Below are 15427 nucleotides of genomic sequence, written 5' to 3'. Positions count from 1 at the left end.
TTTGCATGTGGAATGGAAAATGGATTCCGAGTTTATAATGCAGATCCACTCAAAGAAAAAGAGAAACAAGGTAAAATGCTTACTTATATACCGTGCTAGTTCTGTGTTGGAAGCTCAGCCTCCTCGTTTTTTCTGTAAGATTCTTGCTTAGCTTTCACTGTTCCATCACTGGAAGGCTTTGAATAAAGCCTCAAGAAAGGAAGTCCACGCTGGTCCCAAAGGGACTCTCACTTATGCCACTGGCTGGTCAGATGTTTATATGCTATTAACTTGCATAAAGCTGGCTGATGATGAATGTGTCTCACCTTCTTGCAGAGGCTGAATTGTGTTAGCTGTTGCTAATGTTTGTAGTCCTGAATAGGAGATAAGTTGCCTGGTTATCCCCAAGTGGGAGAAGAGTTGGTCGCTGCAGCGTTACTATGTACCATCAAGAGAAGTTGTTCTGTTCTTGTGCAGTAATCTGGATGATCTAGTACAGCAATAAAACTACTGCCTTTTCACTGGAGATCTGAACGTAACATTTCTCGTACTTGCTTAGAGTATTGCTCTCGAGCACTGTGAGCTCAGACTTCTAATACTCTAAATTTTATATTCTCTGTATGCTTAAAAAATTTGGGAGGATCTTAAGGCGGTAAACCTAGTATCATGTCTTAACAGAAATGACTAGATGAGCTATATTAACAGGTAGTGGGGCTTTTTATCAGAAAGCAAACATAACTGAGTCAAAATAAGGGAAAATGAAACCTAGCCATGTGATTCTAACCCTAAATATAGGAAGAAAGCTGCCATGCTAAACAGGTTTCCCAGCACTTCCAGCCTGTGGTGATAGAAAGGATTTAATAAGAGGAAAAATGTATTTAAAATAGCGATTCCTATGAAACCAGGCATGCTTTCACTTTCTAGTGCTGTAAGAGATTTCAGTCACTGTTCATGTGGCCAAAGCTGACAAACTGTTTTCTGTTCTTAATACTAAATTCTTCCATGAGCAACATATCTGGGGACTATCATCTGTGATAGCGTGCTAAAAGGATCAGAATTCAGGTTGAAGTCCTGCTGAGTTCCTTGTCAAAACTCTCCCTGCCAGTAGCTCTGGACATACTTCCAGGAATCCTATAGTGAAATGTTTCTTATGAGTCAGGTTGCCTTTCCCCTGTGGATTCCGAGAGGTCAGACTGTACTGGCTGCATAGGTACACAGAGAAATCTTGTTCATCTTTCATGTATGTTTAAACCTACCTGAGATAGACAAGCTCCATCTGGGACTATTTGATTGATTTCTGTAACCCAGTATGAAACCAAGTCTTAACTGTTACACCCTGGCTTGTCTCTCTTACATCCAGGAGTTCCATGAAGTTCCCCATCCAAGCACCACCTGTCAGAGCTGTAAAGATAGTGATTAAAGTGTCTTTTCTGGCATAGATTCAGAACACATTGCACATTCTTAAATTCTCTTGGGTTATCATTCGTAAATGTTTTAAGACTTTTTGTCGTGGTGATAATACCTCTTCATAACAAAATGTGCTGTTATGCTTTAAATGCTTTAATGGAGTTAAGAGGAGGATCTGGTGCAGAAGGGGGTAGTGTCCAAATACAAGCGTTCGGGAAGGAAACTCGGCAGTCAAAACTGTTGTCGAAGAAACCACAAGGACTTGTATGAAATCCAAGGCTTTACTGCTCCAGTATGAATATCTTTGCAGGCATCTACCTTCAGCATTGTACGGTCAAGTCCCAACAAAAATTCCTCATCCAGATGTACTGCAGTGCTTCTTAATGTCTAACTGAAATCTCCCTTGCCCTATCCTTCATGCATATGTCTACATGTTTCCATTGTAGTGCCTCCTCCCAGCTCTTCAGATGTTTTTGCTGTTTTCTCCCATCCCTATTTCTGACAGTAGGTCTCTCTTGAGTCCTTGTGAAATTTCAACTTTTCCTCTGGCTTTGAAATGGTTTACTAGTTTAGTCCACCTTTCCTGCTGCAACCTGCCAGCGTGTGCGGTTACTGGACAGTCTTTTAAAGTAGAACCTTGTTTTTAACTCTGCTCATCTACCTTGAAGGCCAGTTACGGCCTCTCCCCCTGACAGTTCAGTTCCCTCTCCCCAGTGGAATGCCAAGCATGCCTCTAAGCTATGTAAACAAAGCCAAGCCCCCACTCAACTGTCATCAAATCAAAAAAATCTTTTATTATAAAATCGCCTGGTGGATATTTTGTTCCTCCACTTGCACCATAAGCATGGCATCTTACTCTACTTCCTCTGCAGCTGAGAGTCTTAAAAAGAAAAAAACCTTTTCCTTGCACTGTACATGAGAAACTGCACCAGCTGAAGTGTCTTGCTTTCACTGGGTCTCCCGTATCATTGAGCGGAGGCTTGCTGGAGCTGGACCGTACTTCTTACCTATTCTAGCAGCTACGGGTATGCTCCAGAGAACAGCACTAGAGAGTCTAGTTCAGTTACATATATGTGCGTTTTGCCTTCTTTCCTCAAATCCACCAAGTCTATAAAGACAAATCCCCTTGCAGATAAAAAGGTTCATGACTAATGAATGCCATTGGTATTTTTCTAAATGCATGGCATTAGCATAATAGAGCAACAGCAGACTTGGAATGTGTATGTGTGAGGGGAATGAATTTGAGCTAACTGGACAGTCTTTCGAAACATATGTACAAACCCACTGGGATAATAGAAATGATCAAGCTGCCACGATGATATTGCTTGATCTCCTGTCATGCAGCATGTTTTAATGTAACTTTAAAACCTTGCTGTGTTTTTTTATATATGAAAATGAGGCCTGTCCCAACTGTGTGACAACAGTAGTGGTGATTTTCATTGCTATGAAAAATAAAGCAACTTTGCTGAGAATCCTAATTGTAAACAAGCACCAAAAAATCAATCAAACAAACAAAAAAAAAAACCCAAATAAAAAAACCCCACCCTTTTAGTCAGGATTTCTTGTCTGTCACCCCCACTCTTAGAGGATTCTCTGTTTTTTAAGGTCAGCTAGGGTAGGAAGATACTATTCTTCTCAGGTGCCTGAGAGAAGTGCTAGGTAATATGAGCTTCCCTTGTAACAGTGGTAAAAATTAGATGGTACTTTAACAGCTTCTGACGCTTTTAAATAAAACACATTTGTCTTTCAGAATTTCTAGAAGGTGGTGTTGGCCATGTCGAAATGTTGTTTCGTTGCAACTATTTAGCACTAGTAGGTGGAGGAAAAAAGCCGAAGTACCCACCTAACAAAGGTGAGTCTCAAGGAATAGATGTTGTAAATGTTTGCTTTGCTATCTGTGTGAAACTGCCCAAAGAACTCCCAAACCAAATGCCTCGAGCTGGGGTCTGGTATTCTGAAGGTTGGGTGGAGGGGGTGTTGCAGCAGGTTTAAGTAAATGTGGTGAAATAAGTTGCATCACTGCTGCTGCAGTGTTAACAGGCAACTGCCTGTTAACATTGCAACTTACCTGCAATGACCAGTCTCCGAGACCCGGTGACAAAGTCTGTGCTGCTCACGGTTAACTTTGTGAAGAGACCCTGTGGCTCAGCAACTTGAGGGGGAAAAGGTCCCTGGTTGGCAAGCTTTGCAGGAAAACGTGCTACTTTTTTTGACTGCTGCCTTATTTTTTTAATAACTCTCAGAGCAAAACAAAAAAGCTGTTTGTCTTTAGAAAAATGTATTTTTATTGTCAGCTTTTGTAGTTAGAGTTTACCAGCTCCTACCTGCACGAGTCTAGCATGAAAGAGTGGGTTGATACGTAGTTAGCAGGATGCCAATCTGCAACTGCTTAGCTATTGGACGCTCCTCTTGATTAGTCTTCTCAGAAACTAGAAGATGTTATAAGGGAGATGATGTCAATCTTCGGATATGCCTTGATGATCTAATGCAATCTCTGCACTGTTCTAGTAATGATCTGGGATGACCTGAAGAAGAAGACTGTCATTGAGATAGAGTTTTCTACAGAAGTCAAAGCAGTTAAGCTGCGAAGAGATAGGTAGGTACAAAAAACGTGTTCCAAATGCACAGCTTGGCTTTGTACGCTGTTCTTATTCATTTCCAGCCGTTTGTAGAAAGAAAAAGATCCTGCTTTAACACCTAGATAAACAGCACTGGCAACTAAAGGTAAAACAGGCTTTTGGGGGCAAGCATTGAGTGTTAACAGACCACAGCTCAAGTATACTGGTACCTGAAACCTTGGTGAAAAGCCTGTAAGACTTTCTGGCCCCCTAATGTAGGGAAATGTTCTCATGTGGCTACTGCTGACTTTTTCTAGGTATGGAGGAGTGTGAAGGGAATTCAAGCGGATCTTTAGAGCAAGAGCATCTTATTAGCAGCTGGAGCCTGTGTATGTGTGGGCAGAGGGGTTCTGCTGTCACAGCTTTGGATAAGTGCTTTGCAGGCTCATAGTTGCATGGTTTTTTGCAAGGCTATAAGTCTGTTGGGGGGGGGGGGGGAGAATATAGCCATTAAATCACTCTGAATGAGTATCTATGTCCCTGTTTTACCCACCCCAAGTCATAGGAACTTCTTGTTTGTTTCAGAATTGTGGTAGTCTTGGACTCGATGATTAAAGTTTTCACATTCACACACAATCCCCACCAGTTGCACGTCTTTGAAACCTGCTACAACCCTAAAGGTTAGTTGTATATGTGGGCTGGGGAATGGAAGCAAGTTTATTCTGTTCTTGACATGCTATTTATCTTTAGCTGCCTGAATCAGTTTCATTTAGTAAGTCATTAAACGGTTTACTTACTGCGCTGTAGTCATGCCCTTTGGAGATGCCTTTGTGTTTATAAAACGGTTATTAAAATTTATTAATACTTGGCACAGAAAAGCTTTTTCATGTAGTCCTGTTACATTATAGATTTGATTTCTAGAAGAGCTATATGCTTTCTTCTGTAAAGAACCTGTAAACTGGATGTATTTTGTGCTGAAAGCTTAATTATAAACACAGAAGTGCATCACTCCTCTTTTCTAATAGAGCTAGAACTGTCTAGGAAACTTCTCTACAGTGTCAAAAAGAGCCTAATTAGCAAACTGATATTATTTGTTTTAAATAGCAAAGTATAGCTTTGTCTTTTGTTGAAACGAGCAGAAGGTATCCTGAACCAAGCTGAGTATTAGTGCCACAGGCTAAGTCCTGTCTAGTGCAGTGATGCCAGCTCTAGGCTCCAGGCAGGCGTGGGGAGGGATAGGGCTCAGGTTTGACCTAGGGCAACGGTTTTGTTGCAGTGGGTTTTATTGAAAAAAGGAGGGACTGTACTGGAGAGCCTTGAGAGGGAAGAGGGGAGCATGCTCCCACATCAGCTGCACACTTAAGACTAGCTGTGTACATGAAGGTCTAAAACTGGAGGGATGTAATGGCAACTGTGAGTATCTGTCTCCGAGCACAACGGTGCCCTGCCATGAAGATGGTCAGGGTCCCAAAACACATGGCCTGCACGGGGAGGTTGAGGAGTTGGGCTTGTTGGCTCATGCAGAAAGGAGACACTGAAGGACTATTGGCAGCTGGTGGCTTACAGCTACTGGAAGGACAGTTACAGAAACGATGGAGCCAAACTCTTCTTGATAGTGCCAGACAGTAGAACAGGGGGTGTCAGCCATGGTTGATACCTTGGGAGGATCAGCTTGGACGTTAGGAAGATGTTTTCTCCACCAGGAGGTTACGTAGGCTTGGAGTCCCCATCTTCGGAGGCTTTCAAGCCTGCTAGAAGCAATCGTGGAATTGCTGGCTGCGCTCAGGGCAGCACAGCCTAAACGCAGATTCGGCACGCTGACTTACAGGCTGGTGGGCGTAAGGTGGAAGATGCAGTAGAAGTATGTTGTTCCTCGCGATACCCACCCATTGCTCTGCTAGCTGTGGACAGAGCTTGCAGGAATTTACTTGGTCTCAGCAGAACACCTGGGAGAGATGTGATTTACCTTAAATGGTCTGCAAAAAGTTATGAAGAAAAAAAAAGTGCAAGTACCGTAAGAACCAAGTTCAAACATGAATTAATAATCATCAGTTTTACTGACAGAGGAGAAACTAAAATATCACCTATTATAAACTCTTACCCTTTTCGAGCTGCTAAGGAGACTTTTTTTTTTTTAAATAGCTTTGCGGTAACAGACTGATGGAGCAGATCTCTGAAAACATTCAGATTTTGGATAACCACAACTAGATTACTTTGAAATAAAGTGATGAGAGCAAGTTAAAATTATGCTACTCCCCTACTTCTCTATGCTCTGCACTTATGGAGGGATCATGTTTTGGGATACCGCAGTAGCCATTAAAATGAAATTCTGATTTACTACATGTATGTTTGTTCTGAAATTACCGATATTTTAGAAACTTATGTTTGAAAACTTTACTAGGTTATGGGAACTACACAGTTTTATTCTCTTTTTTGTTTTGTCTCTTAGGTCTCTGTGTCCTTTGTCCAAATAGTAATAATTCTCTTCTTGCATTTCCTGGAACACATACTGGGCACGTACAGATAGTGGATCTCGCTAATACAGAAAAGCCTCCTGTCGACATACAGGCTCATGAAGGAGTCTTGAGCTGTATAGCTTTAAACCTGCAGGGAACAAGAATTGCAACAGCATCAGAAAAAGTAAGAGTAATATCCTCCTACCTCTGATTTACTATGCATCCCAGTGTAGTAACATCTTCTAAAATAGGAAGTCACATCCTTTCATAGGGAAGACATAGACGTAACTAACTGGAACATTTGTCATTGAAACACGCAGTCTCAGTCCTTTACCTTTACTGCTCCTTCAGGCTGTCCAAACAGCAATCCAAACGCAGTGCCTGAGGTAGCGTTTACATTTTAGCTGACCGTAGCAGTGACTCTTCAGCAATGTCTGAATGAGAGCTGGCCCAAGCAGTTCACATGTTTCATGTGTTCTTCAATAAATACTATTGATTTAAAAAAATAAAGGGGGAGGGGGGGAGCTTATTTGCATTCTTCCACCTTTATTAGTTTCTGCTTAAATTCATTTTAAAACCACTGGCTAAAGAAAATACTTGCAAATAGGTCTTGTCACACCGGAGGACTTCGTTCTGCTCTGGCTTACCTCCTGTTCCAGACCAGGAGGGAGGTGCGCTGCCTCTTTCTTTCTCATACACACGCTGCAGATGTTTTCATACAGAGTGCAAATGATAAAATGATTTTTGGAATATTTACCAAATTGTGCGCGGTCGTATGTTACATAGGGCTAAAGAACACAATACGCTGACAAACACCTGAAGTTGCTGCATGGTACAGATCCCTCTGGGCTGGGCTGATGCAGAGGGATGTAGAAAGAATGCAAAGCTAGTCATAGACCTGCCTTCTCCATGGGAACTTCAGTGAAGTCCGCAAGTGAGCTTCATCTCCCGAAGGGTGACTGGTTCCAAAGTGTCCAAAGGAATACGAGGTAGAGGTAGCCATCTGCCTGAGGCAAGCCGAGTACTCGCTGCCTTCTTCCACTGAACTGAAATGAGTTTCTCAAGGACAAGCTAAATTAATCCAACGTGTCTCTGTTCAGAGTAGTTTCTGCTGCACAGCTGATAGCTCAGAAGGCTTAAAAAAGAAAATGCAGCCATAGTCTCTCTTAACTAAGGTTAATTACTGTATGTCTTCTAAACAAAGCTCTTAAAACTGCCAGCTCCATTGCTAAATAGAACGACAATACCGAATTTGTATTACGACATTCCATTTTTTTGCATACAGAAGAAGTTCAGACAGCATTTTCAAACTGAAATAGGAGTATGGGCAAACTGCTGTACAGAGCATACCGCATTTTCAAACTGAAATAGGAGTATGGGCGGGCAAACTGCCGTACGGAGCATACTGTAAGCAAACATCTCAGGCTTGTGTCTTAAATGAAAACTAAGCTGACATTTACCTGAATGTTTCTCCGATGGGCTCTGTTCTTCACTGGTGTGCGACTGGAGATGCATTTGTTGACCGGGTGTATAACATGAGTCGTAGGTGACAATGTATACCTGCCCTTCATCAGATGAAAGTACTACCGAATTGTTGACCGCTTTATTTGGGATACACTGACTTGTTTTACATCTCTGGTGTCAAGCCTGGTTTACTCTAAATGAAGTAGAGTTTTCTAATGCAGTACTCTCTAACCTGACTCATCTATGGGGTCTCTCAGATCTGGATCAATACAGCTAACAAGCATGTGATAGGTAACTAATTCTTCTAGATTACTTCAACGGAACTAATTGTGAGGCAAGACCACCCACAGGCTGATGATACTTCAGTGGAAAAAAAACCTGCACAGTAGCAATCGAAATAGAGGCCTGACTATGGGGAGCAAGAAAGAAATGACTTGCAGAACCTGGGCACAGAAGGCTGTACACGTCTCCTCTAATGTTTGCAAACTAATGCCAGGGCTGCACTAGTGCTTTAGAACGTAACTTGGATGAAACTTAGTTGAGTAGCTAAGTAACAAGACTATACCAAAGCGTTAGAACACTGTGGTGATGGTGTGGGAGGGGGGAATCAATATTCTTCCCAAAAATTATCATTAAGAGAGGTTCTCTCAAATTTACAGAGATGAAAAACCCAATGGTGTATGTAGGGGCATGCTGGTTAGCTAGCTAGAATTTTAGGATGCATTCACAGATGTAAGGAGTCTCTTCTGTCTTTTGTAACATAATGCTCGATTCCTTTTCAAGGGGACCCTCATAAGAATATTTGATACTTCATCAGGGCATTTAATCCAGGAGCTACGAAGAGGATCACAGGCAGCCAATATATACTGGTATGTTTAATCACTTCTGCTTTGTCTTCTTGTGGGTACTGTTGTGCTGCAGCAGCCTGGTAAATGGCACCCGAGTCATCTTCAAAACGCAAAGCAGAGTTACACTGCCACAGGCACAAGGCAGAACTCTCCTGGCAGTCAGAGGTCCCAGGGCTGCACTGGGCCTGCACTTCTTCCTCTCGGCTCGGTGCTGGTGAGGAGAGAGCAGTAGCTGGCAGCTGTGTGAAGCCCAGCACAGGTTACAGGGGTTGGGACAAAAATGCGTACATCGATAGGCCCGCTTCTCTGCGTAGAGAGGTAGCTGGGGGGATGCTTCGACTTCACATTCAACTACAGGGAATTCAATGATGCAGTCTAACGCTTCCCAGAGGGACTAGGATGAGCACCCGGGGTGAGCGGAGGTTTATTACAGCACAGTGCCGCTCTGCATGCGAGAGCCCGAGGCAGAAGTTTGACTCTAATCTACTGCTGGAAGCACTCTCCCAGGAGCAGGGAAACTTGCTGCCTTCTACTTACCAGCACTCTGGGGTAGGAGCGTGGCACACTTTATCTAATATGGGCCTGCTCCTCGGAGCAGAGGTGGCCCAGTTTCTTCCAGCCAAAGTGGCAGAATGGCCCACACTGATCGGGTCTGTGTCAGGGCAGTCTGCTGCGTGGCAGGTCCTGATAAACCAGGTCCTCTGTTCACTGGCTGCCAAAGGTGCTGTTCATCCTGTCAGCAAAGCAGTGCTGAATTGGAGGAGTCCCAGCTCCTCCAGGAGAGGAGTTGTTAACACCTTGCCTGCCAGGCTGGCAGCTGCTCTAGGCAACCACAGAAGTGCGTACACCAGAAGCTGCGCTTATGTTCCGGTAGAAATACTGCGACTGTCTGTATTCTCTACAGCATTAACTTCAATCAGGATGCTTCCCTAATCTGCGTATCCAGTGACCACGGCACAGTACACATTTTTGCTGCAGAAGACCCTAAACGAAATAAGCAGTCAAGGTAGGGTTTGAGCCATTCTGAAGCCTTTAGGGGGGGCTGGCGGGGGCCTTGACCTTTTAACAGAGTTTAAAACACTGGTCTCGTCAAGCAGTAGTGAATACCTACGCTACTGGAGGTGGTAAGATTAATTGCTGTGCTTGAGTGAAGTTGCAGATTTAGGACTATACAGCAACTGCCAGGTTTCCACTGTCCTTTGTGGAGCTGTAGAATTCCAGCAGAAGGTTAGGGTGGTTTTTTAGTGGCTATCTCTTAGCATGAACATACTCTGTGGACACTTCACATAAAGCAACCTCTACTAAAAATCAATCTTTTGGCAGTTTTTGCAGTCACTTAAAAACATAAAGCCAGAAAGGTAGTTGTAGGGTCCCCCTTCCCTAGAAGGGGAATCGTACATATCACCTGATAGTAGAAGAAAATAAAAAGCCCATCAAAAATAGCAGTTAGTGTGAATGCTGCGACTTGTTCAAACATGCTAGCAGTTCTCAATCAACTCTAGTCAACACCTCACTAAGTTGTGCTTTCTTTTTTTTCTCTTTCAGTTTGGCCTCTGCCGGCTTTCTCCCCAAATACTTCAGTTCCAAATGGAGTTTTTCCAAATTTCAGGTTCCCTCAGGCTCTCCGTGCATTTGTGCCTTTGGAACAGAGCCAAACGCTGTCATAGGTAAGTACCGGAGGCTTCCCCAGCTTCTGTCTGGAGAACGAGGCTTTGAGCTGCACTGGCTTTGAGCTGGAGGGAATGTTCAGATGAGACAACACTGCATGTCCCCATCAGCCAAGAACAGGAGCTCTCGCTGCTCAGCACCGCAAGGGAGCAAGGTCAAACAGTGCCCAGGGTGGGTGCAGTGCTGGGCTGAGGGGCACTGACCGACCTCAGGTTCCCCCAGAGCACCTCTCTCTGTTGTATTAGCTTGGAAGGTCAGCGTAGGCCGTAGCTGAAGGAACAGAACGGTACCTCTGGAACAGCTGAACTTACGTGCGTGTTTTTGTTTCAGCAATATGCGCAGACGGCAGCTACTACAAGTTCTTATTCAACCAAAAAGGGGAATGCTCAAGGGATGTCTATGCTCAGTTTCTAGAAATGACGGATGACAAGCTTTGACTGAGTGGAGGGAGTGCATGGGGCAAAGTACTGCCTTGGCTATTCCACATCTTTGGGAGGACAGTACATGAATGTCCAATACTGATCAAGAAGTTTAGCAGACCTCACTGAGAAGCCTGGCCCAACATGATCAGAACAAGCTCTGAAGTAGTGGACTACTTATGTTTATTCTCATTTCTGCAAGTATTCATCATTAAAATCTCTTTGGGTTACTGTCATCAACTCAAGTTTTCAAGATGTGGCTTTCAACAAGCTTGTGCCTATTGGGTTTCTCTTAATCTAAACTGTGAAATGACTTTAGATTAAACACGAGTGCCTGCCACACTAAAGGATCTGCAGGGGGCTGTACAAATGTACAGCCAGCCTTAGAAAAAGGGATGTGAAAACAGGAGATTTTAGGCATCGCTTTGCTTCCACTGAATGGCTGGGAATAGGGGGAATACTATGGATCATGCTCAAATAAAACTCCACCAGCTGGGCTAGGAGCGGGAGTGCTGCCTTCCCCCTCCCCTGAGCACATCTTAAGCGTAACAGAGGAGAAGAGATGACAAGCGCGTCGCCATGGATGGCTGTAGCTTGAACATGCTTGTCCTCTGACCTGGTGTGTGGGGTTGGGCGGGGGTAGTCCTGCGGCCACAGACTGCTGCTCCCGTACGCGTACCGATGGTGGTTGAGTGATCAGCACTAATTGTCAAAGGTGCCAAACTGTACATAGTAGCTGAAGGCACACGGAGGCACCGGCTGACCCAACTGACCTCTCCGCGGTGCGTGGAGCAAGCAGCCAGGGCACTCAGGCACACGGAGCTCCTGCATTTGTAGAGGCAATTCCTTCTGTAACGAAACAGCCATTCCAGGTTTAAAAACCACCCTCGGTACTGGTGTGACAGCTGTACTGACCGCTGCTGAAAGTGCTGTGCTTCAGCTAGAGGACAGGCCAGGCCACTTACACATCCAGCACGACAGATGCACCAGGTGGCATGAAGTATGCTTCTCTGCAATGGCTTGAAACTCGCAAACTTTTCTTTTTTTTTCTATTTGAGATGTTGCATACTAAATACTGTTGGCCTAGGGACAGTTAGGTTAGACTAAACCGACTGACTTGTAAATTCTTTCCCTCAATTGTTATATGGCAATTAATATTTACTGCTGAACTAAGGCACAAGATACTAAACTAGAAACTGAAATGGACATAAACGCTCTCCATTCATAGCACTAAATACCGGGGGGAGGGAAGTCTTGCTCTTCTGAAATTTAATTTCACAGACGCTTCAAATCTGCCATGCCAGTTCACTCTAAGATTGTTTAGCTGCAAACTCGCTAAATTTGACAAGTTTCTTTTAGCGTCACATTAACATACTAAGGACTAACTTCTACGCAGATTTTGATGTCAAGGTTGCATGTTGCTTTTATGTGTATTTAATCACAAAGTTGTTTTGCACACTTATTTGTAATATGTTATTTCTTTTAAATAAAAGTGACTAATTTTGCTGTATTCACTGATGATCACAGCCAAAGTTCCTGTTGCCATCGGTTTGGGGGAATAAACACGTGACTGAGGAAATAGCAGTGGTTGTTGAAGGACAGAAATCGAGTCATGCTGCCTGTGCCATGTAAACACAGGCCAGGAAGTTGCCGAATTACCGCCTGGGACACGTACGGTGGAATTTATACCAAAACAGGCCCAGCTTCCACCATAAACCAGTTCTTGTTCAGCGCCGTTTCCCACACCATTCACCACGGCTGCCGTTCTGAAGCTTCGTACCTTCTGACAGCTGTACGAGTAGAATGACCGACTGGAAACTGCCACCTCCCCGGAGAAGTACATGCGCAGGAAAGCATTAGAAACCATTCTCCAAGGATGATGTAAAACCTCTCTCTCTGGTGCAGGTGTAAGCTGCTTACGATCCAGTCAGCTGTGCTCACTTTAAAGAGTGAGGAAACTACTTAACTAACATATTAAGTCTTCTGCATGGTGCTTTGAAGGTTTTACATACCTTAGATCTGCTGAAGCACCAGCCCCCTGTCCTCCCATTAAAGTTATCCTGTAGTTGACCAGAGAGACGATGAGGATATTTCTTGGTTGATTAAAACTCTACCAAACTTGTGAAACTTCCCCTAAACATCTGTTCTCGTGCGACAGCAAGAATGAAAATCACACTAACTGCACCCGCAGACAACAGTGCTGTACTAACGATGGAATCCCTTAATACATACCTAAATGTATTTAATCTCAAATCCCTTCTTCTTGTACTACTTGCCAATCCTTACCTTTAAGTATACAGGCTATTTTACAGGGATCGAAAATTGGGTAAAAGAATGAGTCTTCCCACCTGGTGTTGGCCCCAGGTTGCTCTGCCAGTACTTCATGACATCACTTTCTGCTGTACTGCATCACGTGGATAATTTTAACCAAAATTTGCTTTAAGTGGGAGAGCGGATAAACATACCTCTATGATCAAATGAGGCTAGTCACTTTTGGGGAAAATAAAACAGTACTTTAAGTATTTGACAGACCAGGTATCCACCACGTTGATTTACTGATGCTGCTGCACGGCTGCAGTGTCCAGGTACACTGTGAAGCTCAGAACTGAGACTGGCAACCGCACACTCACTGCCTTGTGGCGTGCAGCAGCAATACTCACCCACGTGCTGGGCCCTGCACAGAGACCCAGTCTTCCTGGGCGGGACGTTAGGGAATCGCTTTCCTCAGCGAGGGGCACGCCCTTACCAGAAGGCAAGTTTTAGAAGACCGGAATAAGCAACCAGTTGCCTTTCGAACATACCCCTGCAGAGTAAAAGGGGGGCAAGGCAAGCTGTCGGAAGGCTACTTCATGTGACAGAAGAGGATTAAATACATTTTTAAAAGTCAAGTTGTTAGCTTAAGGCGAGTATTATAGACCGGAGGCCCAAGAGCGTTTACTCCTTTAAGTACAGTCGTCTTAGCTAGAAACGCGTGGCTTTGGGAGACAGCCCTGCTCCGCAGAGAGCCCCGCTGACTGGACGGGAAACAGGCCAGCGGTGCAAACTGTGTTCAGCTGTGAGGAAATGGCAGAGTTTGCACAGTAAGTCCAAAATACGACTGTTCCTGAAAAACAATGTATTTCCACCAGCATCAGCTATTGAAGTATATGGATTGTTAATTTCTTTTGTATTTAAAAATAACCAAATGCCTTCTCTCCCCCTATTTTGCTGTCTCTTTCCGCAGCACCCGTGTCACAGTTCAAAATCCTGAAAGGAAAACTGAAAGATTAGCCAGTCCAATAAATTCAATGGTAATTCCAGGGGTTTGCCAGCAGGCAGCAGGAGCCACAGAACACAAGTATTTCTTTCAGAACATTTAGGTATTCACATTAAAGTAGAAAATAAAAGATTAATCAGTAAAGTTAGAAAATGCGAGACACAAGACTAGTTCTTACACCCGTAGGTCGAAAGGACTGTGGCAGACACTGCTGACCTAAATACAGAGGCTACAGAATAACGTGCGCTTCAGAAAGACAGGCTTGTTTTGGAGTCACACGCTAGTGAATCTACCTCTTCCTTATTAGGCCACTTCAATGCCCCCGTTTTACTGCATTTTTTTTCCCCCATTCTTCCCCAAAGGTTATGTTTGTTTAAACAAGCTGACGACTCTGGTCTGGTCTGTGAGAGATCCTGTGGAATTTCACGCAATAGTCCATGCTTTTTGTTAAAGGAAGAGGTCATGCTCTTTCAGCTTCAAATATTCCAGCCCTTTACAGTAGTTTCGTAGCCCTCCTTCAATTTCTCCCCAACCCTGCCTGAAATAGTGACGTGAAAACCAGACCCAGCATTCTAGGAAGTTTTTCTAGTACTTTAGACAAAAGCATTTCCCCAACTCTGATGAGAAAAAGAACATAACTAATGCACAAAAAAGAGGATCAGAAACCAAACCAACATTAATGAAAATTATTCCACACAGTGCACATCTCATTAAACTTACTTAAAAAAAATAATAATCTGTTAGTATGGCAGTCTGCTAAATCAATACATTTGCAGCCAATGTTTTTTTAAAGTCAAATCGCTGAACTAAGGCAAATCCCTGGCTACGTACCTGAAATCGGCCCCAAATGCTAAAGCTGCTTCTAGAAGAATGAGACTCTCCGACAGAAAAAGTAATTCTTAATTCAAAGTCTGGCTTGATTAACAGTGAGGAAAGAAAACAAGTAGAAGCAGAAGCAGGAGTAAAGCTTGTTTGCATCTGCCAGATCAAGAAGAACCTGATGGCTGAAAGCAACCCATGCACTTACTAACTTCAGACATTCCCTTGATCAATTAATTTTGTCAGACACAATGTAGGATTCTTAGTAAGAACATTAAACTATACAGTTGAGACACACGTATAGAAACGGGTCAATCAGGTTAGCAGAAAGCAGCACTCGAGTGCAAATGAGAGATATATATAAAATATATATTTTTAGGTATCACACATACGTACATATATATAAAATCACAACTATATAAAGTCATATGCTATATAAAAATCACAACTCAACCTGTATTAATCATAGAATCGTTCAGGTTGGGAAAGAGCTTTAAGTTCATGGATTCCAACCAAAACCCTGACACTGCCAAGTCCACCACTAAACCATGTC

At 43.5% G+C, this 15427-nt stretch overlaps 1 protein-coding gene across 2 annotated transcripts; it reads left to right on the top strand.

The window, feature by feature from the left end:
• WDR45B (WD repeat domain 45B) lies at positions 1-12307 on the top strand. 2 transcript variants are annotated; one of them, XM_009279445.1, is made up of 9 exons: positions 1-70; positions 3137-3238; positions 3895-3982; positions 4530-4624; positions 6394-6584; positions 8648-8733; positions 9617-9718; positions 10258-10379; positions 10788-12307. In XM_009279445.1, the coding sequence occupies exons 1-9, from the start codon at positions 13-15 to the stop codon at positions 10805-10807; spliced, it is 864 nt and encodes a 287-aa protein (XP_009277720.1). In that variant the 5' UTR covers positions 1-12; the 3' UTR covers positions 10808-12307. The 2 variants fall into 2 exon arrangements, with proteins under 2 accessions (XP_009277720.1, XP_019327677.1); XM_019472132.1 differs by having other exon boundaries at positions 10711-12307.
• The last annotated feature ends 3120 nt before the right edge of the window (positions 12308-15427 follow it).

The sequence above is a fragment of the Aptenodytes forsteri genome, unplaced genomic scaffold (genome assembly GCF_000699145.1).
Source record: "Aptenodytes forsteri isolate BGI_AS27 unplaced genomic scaffold, ASM69914v1 Scaffold243, whole genome shotgun sequence".
Lineage (NCBI taxonomy): Eukaryota > Metazoa > Chordata > Aves > Sphenisciformes > Spheniscidae > Aptenodytes > Aptenodytes forsteri.
This window is presented reverse-complemented; position numbering and strand designations above follow the sequence as displayed.